This window comes from Vidua chalybeata, chromosome 5 (assembly GCF_026979565.1).
Source record: "Vidua chalybeata isolate OUT-0048 chromosome 5, bVidCha1 merged haplotype, whole genome shotgun sequence".
NCBI classification, from domain to species: domain Eukaryota; kingdom Metazoa; phylum Chordata; class Aves; order Passeriformes; family Viduidae; genus Vidua; species Vidua chalybeata.
The window spans coordinates 9,159,677-9,172,447 of NC_071534.1; the positions used below are offsets into that span (position 1 = coordinate 9,159,677).

At 42.5% G+C, this 12,771-nt stretch overlaps 1 protein-coding gene and 1 long non-coding RNA gene across 9 annotated transcripts in view; one reads left to right on the plus strand and one right to left on the minus strand.

Moving 5' to 3' along the window:
• Positions 1 to 12,771, minus strand: part of PRR5 (proline rich 5) — an 81,245-nt gene that overhangs the window by 13,937 nt on the left and 54,537 nt on the right. For all 8 annotated transcript variants that reach the window (XM_053943998.1, XM_053943992.1, XM_053943993.1 and 5 more), the window contains one exon: positions 11,612 to 11,752. In XM_053943998.1, the coding sequence (XP_053799973.1) occupies positions 11,612 to 11,752 (141 nt within the window). The remainder of the gene's footprint in view (positions 1 to 11,611; positions 11,753 to 12,771) is intronic.
• Positions 10,460 to 12,464, plus strand: LOC128788744 (uncharacterized). The gene is made up of 3 exons (XR_008431188.1): positions 10,460 to 10,573; positions 11,072 to 11,225; positions 12,167 to 12,464. It is a non-coding gene; the product is annotated as an uncharacterized LOC128788744 (long non-coding RNA).

Consider the following 12,771-nt stretch of genomic DNA (forward strand, 5'->3'; position numbering starts at 1 on the left):
AACTGCTGTTGCAAATGGAAGACATCTATCAAGAACAGAGACATGTATTACTGCATGAGATACAGTACCCAAGTCCCAAACTTCATTAACCTTAATTAAATGGTTTTGAAACCAAAATTTTTCTATAGTAGTTCAAATGCATTAAAAAGGCCCTATGCATTAATGGTTTTGATACGTAAACATGCAAGCACTCCCAGAAGGGCCACATCCTTGAAGACTACAGGTTATTTATGTATTTACTTCATGAAGGCACTGCCCCATCTGCTGGATCAGCCATGCACACAGGCCCCACTGCTACGCTTGAGTGTGGCACTAGAATAAACCTTTTCTTGCTAAGTCAAATCCACAATTATTCCAGCAAGTAGGGATGCACCAAACTGCTCAGGTTTCCATCCCTGTTAATTCTGTAAACTGACCACGAACTCCTACTGAGCTTTTGAAGGGCACAAGGGCTTCTTGTGAAAGCAAAAAGGCAAGAATAAATGAGTAAACAGCTATGTTCAGAAGAATAGGTATTTGTACCTAAGCACATAAGGCCACAGCCTCCCTTTTCAATATGTACAATCATAGAATCAGAGAATGGTTTGGGTTGGAAGGGACCTCAAAAGCTTATCTCATCTCATCCCATGCCCTGCAGGGACACCATCCACTAGACCAGGTTGTTCCAAAACCCAGCCAACCTGGCCTTGGACAATTCCATGGGTGTTGGGCAGCCAAAGCTTCTTTGGGCAACCTGTGCCAGGGCCTCACCACTGTAACAGGGAAGAATTTCTTCTGTATATAGGATTTCTTTAGGCTTTAAAGTCCTAAAGCAGAGGTCACCTCAGGCAGGCATTTACAGATGTAAAGGGTGCTTCTCAAAGAAAATCTTAAAACATGTTCAATGTTCATTCACCTTTTATATGCTGTTCACCAAATATAGAGTGCTTTGAAGAATTTTTAATGAACATAAATTTTACAAAAAATACTGCTAAGCCATTATTAACATTGTATCTAGGCACAGGCTACCTGACTTGTAAAGCTGCCAGAAACCTAAATGCTTCTGATAACATTTGCCACAATTTTTCTTTAAATAAATAAATTTTTAAAAATCATCAAATGTCCTTGTTTTATTTTACCATGGCAACAAAATAAGCACAGTCACAAGTCTGTGCTTCTGTTTCCTATTACATTATTTTTTCCCACCCTATTCTTCCCTCAAAGCAGCAAACATGCAGGCAAGTAATCCTGCCATTGCTCCAACTCAGTGGAGGATACAAACCTGCCTGCAGCCTCTGTCCCTCTGCAACTAGGTGGTCATTGCTGCACCCAGGCTCCTTATTCACCATTATAACAGAAATGCTTTCATTTTTTTTTCTTTTAAAAAGACACCTAACATTTCACCAGATGGTACCAGCACTTCCAAGTGACTGTAAACCAGGCTGCCCAAGCCCAGCCCATTGGGGAGCTGCTCTGACTGTGAGTCGCAAAGGAATTCAGAAATTAATCACCTGCCTTACACCACTTCTCACACCTGGTCTTGGCTACTTCCTTTCCTCAGGCTCTGGTAAGACACCCAGACATGAAGCAATTCACCAAAGACAATGACAGCCATGAAAAACTATTTCAGCTGCTCATAGTTTGATCCATATCATTAGACAGTCTGACTGAATTAGGACACTGAATTTTAGGCTCCCCACACTCTTCTGAGCAGAGGTAGGGTGTGTTATGTTCCTGTCTCATGGAAACCTGGCACATGGCAGAATGGGAGTTGGGTTTGTGCATCCTTTGCAGGTTATTCCTCTCCTTACCCCAAAAAACTGGATGTGAAGCTGCAGATCTCCTTTCTGCCTGTAGTAGGGAACAAAGAGGTGGCAAATCCCCACCATTAATAGCCTGCACAGACAGACCAATAATGAAATACAACTGTACTGGGTTTGCATGGCAAAGCTTTGATAGCGGGTGGGGGTACAGGGGCGGCTTCTGCAAGAAGCTGCTGGAAGCTTCTTCCATGTCTGGCGGCAGCTCCAAAGATGGATGTGCTTCAGGACAAGGCTGACCCAATTAGAAATGGTGGTGATGCCTCTGTGATAATGTATTTCAGAAAAAAAAAAAAAAGTTTTTGCACAGTTGTAATTGCAGCCTGAGAAGAGCAGAGTGAGAGTATGTGAGAGGAAAACTCTGCAGACACCAAGGTCAGTGAAGAAGGAGGGGAGGAGGTGTTCCAGGCACTGGAGCTGGGATTCCTCTGCAGCCCATGGTGCAGAGCATGGTGAGGCAGCTGTGCCCCTGCAGCCCATGGAGATCCATGGGGGATGCAGAGATCCACCTGCAGCCTGTGCAGGAGACCCCTGCCAGAGCAGGGGGATGCCTGAGAGGAGGCTGTGACCCCGTGGGAAGGAGGAGCCCATGCTGGAGCAGCCTGTCCCTGAAAGACTGTACCCGTGGTAGGGTGACCCATGCTGCAGCAGTTTGATGGGAGTGTTGCCCATGGGATGGGCTCACACTGCAGCAGTTCACAGGGATCTTTGCCTGTGAGATGGACTCATGCTGGAGAAGTTCATGGAGAACTGTCTCCTGTGGCAGGGACCCCACGGTGCAGCAGGGGAGCAACTCCTTTCCTTGAGTAGTGGGAGAAGCAGTGGGTGATGAACTGATTGTAACCCCCATTCCCTGTCTCCCTCCCACAGCTGGGGTAGGAGGTAGAGCTGGGAAGGAAGGGTGTGGGAAGATGATGTTTTCAAGGTTTTATGTTATTTCTCATTATCCTGCTCTGATTTTGTTAGCCATAAATTCAATTAGTATCTCTAATTAGACTCTCTTTTGCCTGTGACAGTATTCGATGAATGATCTCTCCTGGTCCTTATCTCAACCCTTTTTTGTATTTTCTCTCCCCTGTCCAGCTGTGGAGGTGAGTGATAAGAGAGGGTTTGGTGGGTGCCTTGTATCCAACCCACTACACGGGAGCCTGTTCCTGGATCATGGAGCGGCTTCTGCCCCTCTGCTCTGGGAATTACAGCCTGTTCACAAGTACTTGCTAGCACAGCACTATGTAGAACAAAGGTGAAATTTTCTTCTTAAGTATTTCTGGTAGCCACCAGCAGAAGAATGGTATATTCACCACCCTATCCAGCTGCCTTGAGATGTTGGCAATTGGTGGGTTACATTGATGGAAAAAATATTTACCCTAAAAATCCTGCAATGCACCAGACCAGAGAACTAAGCACAGAACTCACAACAGCTGGAGACAAAAGAGCTACAGCTAAAGCTATCACATCCTCTGGTCATCATGCACACCCTAAAGGATGTCTTGTATATGGCAAGAGATCATCTGCTGAGCTCCTCTGCCACATAAGCCTCTCTGCATTCACCTTTACCAGAGGCTGCTTCAGTTCTGGCTGGACAGCTGCACACACATTGCCTCAAGTAACTCCTCACTCATCTGTGTATGAATATCACCATGAACAACTATTACACACCTAAACTGCTTTTAATTGACCAGCAGTAACTCAGTGTTTCGCTCAGTACTTATAAAAGGTCACAGTTCTGTGTTTTCCAGTTCTGACTAACAGTACCCACCACCTGTAACACCTAGAAATGGCAGTATTGCTCAGCTGCTTTTCACATCCCTCTTTAGCACAGGCTATTAAGAGACCATTTACCTAATAAATTATACATTGAAAAGTATCTCTAGTGTCTAAAGGTACCTTAAAAACTGGACACAGTGGAGGAACTACTTCCTGAAACTTGTGGATGTGCTAAATCAATGACTGGTCATTGATTAAAGGCACTCACCTGGAGCTTTAACACTTCAGCTGATCAGCATGTGTACATGAGTAAGTATTGGTGCAAAGGATTGTCGTCTGCTTCAACTGACAACCTGCTGGATAGCTTTTAAATGAAAAAATAAAAAAGAATAAAATAAAATATAAATAAAATCCAGACCCAGGGGAACAAACAAACCAGACCTTCTGGACCCAAGCCCCAGGCCCTGCCAGTAACAGACACAGCACTAAGGGACGCACAGCATGGCTTGGTGCTTTGGTTACCAACTTCTGAACTCAGGAAAGAAAGGAGCAAAAGGCAAACTACTGGATTATTATTTAAAGTAATTTCAGCAATGATCACTCTTGGTAACTTAATGGAACAGAGGAGCAAAGTTCTCTGCCTGCAGACAAGAAGTGACTGTTTATGGCTCAGCTCATGGCCACAGAACACACTCTGGACCTCAGTCTCCTGGAGCATCCTCCATATGGGCACATCAGGGGTAACCTTGATGGCTGGACTCACCCTTGCTACCAAGAAAATGCTGAAACAGTCCTGACTTGGTGCTATGTGAAAGGAAACACTGCCAGAAGCATTTACAGGATCACTTCTGAAAGCAAAATGAGGTCCTGGCCTCATGTATTGCCCTGTTTTAACCACAGAGGCAAACAGCTAAGAAATGTAACTATTTTCTGCTTACAAGCAGCAAATTCCTTGGAGGAAAGGAAAACTCAGTATGACAAAAAGAAACACTCAGGCAATGGTGATAATCTGACACATACTGGATAACAATTGTTGCCCAAATGCTCCCAGAGAAAACGGAAATTAAATGTCAAAAGGCAGATGCAGAACAATATCCGTTGTGAAAATACATTATTCAGCCAACACTGGTGGTGGAGACTTTTGGTGCAGTGCAATCTGCACACCCTGGTGACCACATAAACAGCAAGATGTGCTGCTTGGCATAGCCAAAGAGAGAGCAGCAGCCTTGCTTGTGAGGCATTTGCAAACCAGTGCCCTTACAGGTCAGGACTACTTGTTATCTCACTTTCAGTGCATCGCAACCTTCTGGAACTTGAGTAACACAGACAATCCTGCCTCAGGGCATGCAAGAAATCATATGGGGACAAGCTGGAGACAAATGGGTCACTAGTCCTTGCCACATGCATCACCAATGGCACAGCATATGCTCCCAGTTACACTGTGGGTCACATTCTGGATGGAGATCTGCAGTCCTCCATCTTCCTTAGAAGAGCTAGATGCACATACTTTACAGCCAATCATCCAATTTGCACTGATCTTCAAGACAAAATCACGGACTACTCACACACAAACCTATGGCACAAAGTTACATTATGGTTTACTTAGTGGAGAAGAGGTCTCAGGAGTTGTTGCCAGCTATGTACAGCTTTTGTTTGCCCTACAGCACTGTTTCATTGTCTAACCCATCCAGCATATGCTCTGGACAAGACCACAGTGGTTCTCAGAGCAGCAAGTGTTGCCCAAGAGCCGAAGCCTTCCTCTAGCACACAGCTGTTCAGGAACTGCTGCTCCTACTGCATCACAGAGCATTGTCCTGAAGTCTCCTGCTCACATGCCCTCCATCTTCAGTGGCCATGCACAGCACTCTAAGGAAAAACTCGAAGATCTCACTCTTATACCCACTGTAGGAACTCACACACAGGGAGGAGGACGTACTGGGCTCTCTCTCCTCCAATGCCCACCTTGTTCTCAGCAAGTACCAGTGTTCAAAACGCAGGGAGCACTGCGCAGCCCTTTCTCTGCCAGGAAAGGCTCATGGAGGAGAAGAATGAGCACATGGGCTGCCTCTCAATCTCCTGTCAGGAAGCTTCTCTACTCACCTTGTGCCTGGACAGAAAACTTTGGGCAGTTTAAGAAGGTAGAGGCATGGTGGCACCCGTTCAGGGACGAGCCAAGCTATGGCACACCCTGCCCTGGTTCAGTGCTGGGAACCCATGGTGACCTGGCTACAAAAACCACAGGAAAGATCATGTTTGCAACACTAGGAAATGACCCCATGCAGCTTTTCTCTTAGAAATCCCTTTTGACATTCCTCTTGTGACTAGTGCTCAGTGAATCCCCCAGGACAGAATGGGACTGTCCCTGCTACCTGCATGGACACAGCTCGGTCACGGAGAGAAAATCTTTTGTGCCAGGAGTGTTTACAGTGCCAGGTGCTGGTAAACACTGCTCAGGGTGCTGGTGGCACCTGGGATGGCTCAAAGCTCTGTGGTCTGTGATAACAGTCAAAAAGTGCGTGCCACCTCCCGAGGACCCCCACCTGTAGTGCCCTGGGCAATTCAAAAGCCACTGTTCCCTTGTGCCTTTGTCCACCTTGGGTCATTCAGGGAAATGAAAATGCACTAACTGAATTAAGAACAGAAATCTGTTAAGATAAATTATGCTTAGGCCTCTGATGGAGAATTGAAGCATCATTAATTGCCTCCCTTCCTACTCCTTTAATTCTCAGAATGAGTGTCCATACAGACTTCTAAAGGAGTTTAATTAATCTTCCTTAAAGGTAGCTTAGTTCAACTTTCTTCTATTCCTCGTGTAGCCAACTCATGAATTACAGTATTAAAGCACCCTGACTCAAAGGATTCTTGCACTGTGGGAACACTTCCTGCTCAGAGTTTTTCAGCAGTTAAAATCTCTATGCTATCTTTTATGCCAGATTAATCTACTAGTCCAAATGGGTCCACAAAAGACATCTGTATAGATGAATGCAATTAGTTAAAATCTTCTCCTTCTCTTACTCAACAAAGTTATAGGGTCTGCAACGACACGCTAATTCAAGTTAAGAATGATTCTACTGATTTCACTCTATTTTGATAAGGATAAAGGATTTGCCTAGCAATGTATTTGGACTCGTTTCATCACTAGAGACATTTATTTTAGTTTAACCAACTCTACCTGAAAACATACCTTTGGTTAAGTAACCAGTATCCTTTACAGAACTGACTTACCTAATATGAGGTACTCTTAAAATGCACCATGACTGTAATACCCAAAGGGAATCTGCACAGTGCAAACTGCCTTCAAAAATAATTGTGTTTAATTGGTATGGACAAAGTTATGGTTGTGTTCTGAAAAACCATCCTTCTGCTAAAGGTGAGGGACAAGATGCACATTTAAATTACTATGACATGGTGTGCATGAGACAGGTTCACATATATCAAAGGAAAACACATTTCTCTTATACTTATTACAGGAAAACAATATCATTTTATGTTGCTTTCCTGTTTTTCCAGTGCTTAAGTTTACAAAACTGACAACACATGGTATTGTCAAATATGTTGAGAGCTAGTTTTGGAGAGTACTCGATCTGAAAATAAAATCTCTTTTTAGTGGCAATTGACTTCCACTGTCCTTAGTTACAAAGAGGGTCCACATGAGTGCAGAACTATTGAGGTCTGTGGTGCAGGAGCATGGGCTATGTTGCAGTCACTACTGAGCAAGCCCCTGCCAGTCAGGAATGGTCAGGAGTAACCACCAGTGCTCCCCCACCTCTGCCCCTAGAGACACAACAACATGAAGAAACTCAAAATCAAATATGACAAGTACTCCTCATCAGATGCTATGCCTTCTTAAAAATCCCAGCAATACAAATTCATTCCAATGTAAAAAACCTATGTCAATTTAACTTCTGGAAACTGCACTTGCTGATAGAGACAATAAATAAACTAGAAAAAGAAAGAATATTGCACAGAAATAAACGTATCTACAGAATACTCTGAAGTGTGAATCTTGAGGGCCAGGTTTGTTCTCAGGTTTGCATGTCTGAACACAAAGCAACAGAGGGCTCTTCCCTTTGTGTCCTGGCTGCAAGATTTCTTACCTGACTGTTCATGGGGCTGATGCAAAGAACACAAACAAACCACCCTTTCACCAGGAAGGAAGAAAACATCCCAATTTATGCACAACCTAGATAAAGTATAGGTTTTTGATATGGTGATTTATATTTAAATAAGGTCTACAATACATTTATTCGTTGGTTTGCTCTTTTTGTGTCTTCTAAACCAGGAACTCAGACAAAGGTAAAGAGAAATTAAAGGATGTGGAAACCTCACACCCACACCACTTTGTTCAACCTACGCTTCAGGTCTAAGAGAATTAGTAAGAAAACCTCCTAAAAGCAACCACCACTTGTGAAAGCCTGTGGCCATAAAGAATTGACTACAACTGGCATCACAGTGTTACAGCACCTCTATAGCTGCAGCTTTCTGATAGCAAAGGGTATTTTGTTTTTAACCACTATGCTGTCCTTAGTTTGATGTGTGGCTACTGAGATGGAAAACCAGCACTCTCTGCATTTCACTTCCAGATCTTGCAATGTACTGTTCCACTCCTTTAAAATGGAAGGAACTTTGCAGAAATAACAAAAAGGTCACACTGGGAAGCTTATTTTGTCTTTCTCAACAGAGAGAGACAATGGGCAAGGGAGTTCAAATGAGGCACAGAGAGCCGAAGAGGAAACCACAGGTTTTATTTTTTTCTTCAGAGCTTGTATTTAGTGAGGCCTCATCCCCCAGCATGAGAGATACTGTGTTATGCTTTGTGAGGCTTCCTCCCTCAGCACAAGAGATATTGTGTTGTGCTCTTCTTGGTTTTTCAAATATGTCAGGTGCCCCTGAGAGATTCTATGAATTCAAATAATCCTGACGTTAACTGAAAGATGCAGATGAACACTCTTTAGTTCTTCTCTTTCAGCTTTCTCAGACCTCAGGAGAGATACCTGGAGATAAGATGTTCCAGTTTCAGCAGCCAGGGTAATCTTTGACAACATACTTTGGGAAGCAAGTTGGATAGTGGTAGTCTTGCTTTTTGGTTCAGAAATTCTTTTCTAAACTCTTCCTCTGCTTACCCCTCTCCCTCTAGTACCCTCATTTAACGTAGACTGAGCTCCTGTGCATCATTCAGTGCTGAAAAGCAGTTTTAGTTCTTTTCCTTCCCTCATCCATAACTCTGCTCTTGAGCTCCCTGCAACTTAAACAGGAGCATCCTGGAGGCAGTTCAGCTTGTGCTGCCTGTGAGCAGCCACAAAGGATTAACATTTCAGTTTGTGCTTTGTAACTGAGTCAGGCTATGCTGGCAACTCACAGTTTCAGTGAGTTTCAAGCTGTGATAAAACTACCACTGACTGCCAGAACAAGAATATCATTCCTCCCAGAGTTCTCTCTTTCTTGAAAGATTCCTGGTTGTAATTCCACCAGGTTACAGCACTGGTGAGAAGTAGCTCTATTGAACTGATGAACCCAAGTCTAATAATTAACCTGAGAACTGATCTCTGCTCCTTTAAATGGAGCAGTTCCATTTCCTCTTTAAAAAATTTCCCTTTCTGTCCAATAAGTAAAGTGTCTTCTCCTGACAAAGTAACAGAGCTTTTCCCCAATATCCTGAGAAGCTAAAACATAATACCAGATGCACCTTGCCTTAGTTCCCAAAGCTTTGCCACTTTAATCCAGTCTAACAGAGTGGTGCATTTCAACCTCTGACATTACAACTGCTGTCTTAAAGAATATGAGCTATTCCTTAACTACATCACACAGCTGCATGAGGCTGTCAAGGACAGAAACAGGAAATCTCAGCACTAAGTTCAACACTTGGTCCAGATGCCATCACTGGCAACATCCTCCATCCCTGGGAGTCTGCTCCAGTCACCGAATTTCTTATGGAAGAGGTATTCACAGTGGTCACAAATCAGGATGAGACAACATCCCCATCAAGACACCATCTCTCAGTCCAGGAAATCAAAGCCCACAAGACCACCATGTGCTCATAGGACAGCTGAATTGCTCTCTTCCAGTCCTATTAACAAATGGAGTTCAACTAAATTGAGAAAATTTCATTATGTCACTAATATATAAAATTTGCTTTTGTTTAACATGACATTTGAATTCAGCAAAAAGTCTTTGCTCTGAATTCCAACTACTGACTAACACCGCTAAGAATGTAAATAGCTAATTCCCAGATTTTCTTCTGACCTTTTCCCACAATTCCCATTAGGTTTTAAACCACAAGATTAGCAGAGCTATTGCCAAGAAAAGATTTTCACCATCCCCACCACACAACCGTAGGCAAAGTATGCAGAAATAAACACCCAAGGGCAAATTCCCTCTCACTTGGTTATTGATTTCTATGAACAGCATTGCAAGAAGAATGGATTTGACCCTTTGCCCTAAAAAGGCATCCACAGTGTTAAGACTTCAGGTTGCTGAAGAAAGCAGATTTGCAAAGAAAAAATCAGGATGGTACTCAGTTGCCAGCTCACCACTGAATCCATTCAAAGCCAGATCCTGCCCACAGCCAACACAGATGCCCTAAAGTAATCACAAAAAGCTTGCAGACCTGTTAGCAGCAATGCTGCTGAAGCCTGATTTAGAATGGGCAGTTTACCTCACACGGGCTGAGGCCTAAAAACATCCCTGTGAAGAAGGTTTTTGCAATGGTACTGTCTCATGTGGAGTCTCTGGTGTCTGCTAACACAGCTGGGTTCATGGCTCAATCACTGTCAATTCCTTGATGCTTCATTACACATTTAAGTCCACGCTCCAGCTTTTCCCTGAGGCTCCTTTCCTCTCCAGACACCAGTTTCCATGAGACTCCCATACTGCTGTCACTGTGTCACAATCAGACAGCAGTTTCAAGAAGCTTCTGGAAGGTGGGGGCTATGAGAACGGAGACAAGACCAAGTAGACATTCCTATATGATAAGCATTTTTTTCTGAGACCATCAGGCTAAACACACCATTAAACACCCCAACAAATGGACACTGAGATAGCTGAGATATCACTGATTTCACTGAGAGGTGAAATCCCATTTCTTGACCCAGCAGACAGAATCTTACTCCTTTCCTCCATTTTCAAAATTGGCCTCATTAGATTATCCTGCTCTTCAAAACAATTTCAGATACAGAGCTAATTCATACTGTGATGAAGAGCAAATAAACATTTATAAAAAATCAGAAACCATGAAAATATAAATTCCCTCACCCTTTAAAAATCCACCCCTGGTTGTCTCTTTCCCTTCTGCCTCATTCCTTTTCTCCACATCATACCTCATGCTTTTATTTAATTAAGCAAATAAAAATATCTTAAAATAGCCTTTTGCCTGGATTTTCTCAATTTGTTTCTCCTACTACTACACACACAGAGAGAAAAAATCTAACACTGAATTCAAATACCAGTATCTTGTCCTACTGTTTTTATATCACCAATTTTGATAAAATGTGGTTCCAGTGACCAAATATGACCATGATTCAACCACTGTTGTATTAATTGTATATTCCCTTTGATGGCTATTCCAGATGTGAAGCTTCATATCCTGAACTGCTAATGCAGCAACACACAGCAACTAATGGAAATCACATCATCACCACACACCTGTCAGCTTGCAAAACTTCGTGTTTCAAGGCCTAGATGCAAAACAAGTCTGTGCTCTCACACTCTCTGGATCTTACGGTATCTCTACAGTCCCTACTTTAAGATATTAGATAGTTTAATTATTACATTACAATTATTATATTATTTTATTATAACATTATATGTCACATTATTTATTATTATATTCTATTAGCTATTCTATGCTAGATGACATATTAATATACAGTATATTATTATTAAACTATTAGATAATTTAGATATTAGGTTAATAAGATTTTTAGACACTAGACACTCGGATATTTGGATACTAGAATATTAGGATTTAGATATTATGACCACAAGAGCACAGAAGCTCTGGCATTCTGGGTAAGACGTTTTCAATGAATGAGCAAAAGCAGAGACTGTTTAAGAATACTTCAGCAATGCAGTACAGAAAGACAGGCTGAGAAAAGTAACCAATTTACCTGAAGTATTAACAGCATCTGAATAATAGAGGGTGGAACTCTGGCTCTGGAACGGGATAATGCATCTTCCAATTTGATATTGAGGGTAATTATATTCCTAAAATGCAGAAGAGCCAATTGCCGAACTGAGGGCTCCTTTCCCTTGGAAACACAAAGAAAGCAAGTCAGATTATAAGCAGTGTGAAAATGAGTTTCAAAATCCTCTGTTCAAATTCCTTCCTCCACTCCTGAGGGATTACAAGAATGGTAAACCTAAATGAAACACAAAGGAAACATAACAAAGGACAGAGAGCAGCCCCCAAGTCTGCACAGTAAATTTGATTTGGCAGTAATGAACTCTACAGATGGCGACTGTGTCTGACTGCATGGGGAAAGGATGAAGGGTTGGGGTGGGATGAGAGCTGGGTGAGATATGAATATTTTGTATTTTAACAAGTTTATCACAAATTAAATGTATCATGAGTTAAAAAAAAAAGACAGGGCTGCAAATTGGTTGAATTTCCATTATTTTGTAAGATTTTGAGTATTCCTGTTTACTGTCTCCAAATTTGGCAGGAACCGTGACTCAGCCCACCTGTGGATCCTCCTCTCTGTACAGTTTGAGAGACTTCACTATAAAGCAGGTGCAGAGCTGAAGTTTCATATTGCATTTTCAAAGCCATCTGTCTTTGGTTCAGCAATACCTTCTCACTGAGGAGGACTCCCAGCTGAAGAATACAACTCCAGCTCTGTCTGCAGAGAATAACGGCGCCCGCCTCATGCAGAGCTGTGAAACTGTTCCTCTTTCTGGCATTAGGGGTTTTCCCTTGGGTATACTTGGCTGTACATATGGGAGGTTTGGTATTCAACTGGTGTTGACTTAGGTCTGGAATAAATAAGCCTGACCCAACCCATTCCTTTTCACTTCCTAAATTATTTAAACTGAAGAAAAGAAGTCCACAAATATGTTTCAGCTGCTAATGAATAGAATTTACAAGAGCACGTAAGCACCAATTGGGCTTTTGGAAGAAACCTCAGAACATGAGCAATGAGATCTATTTGAATTTACATGGGACTTAGGATTCTTAAACCCTCAAGGTTCTTTTGGAAATTCAAGTAATTATTTCCATCTGATAAGGGGTAAGACTTGTGTTACTAAAATATTTTCAAAGGCCTCAGAA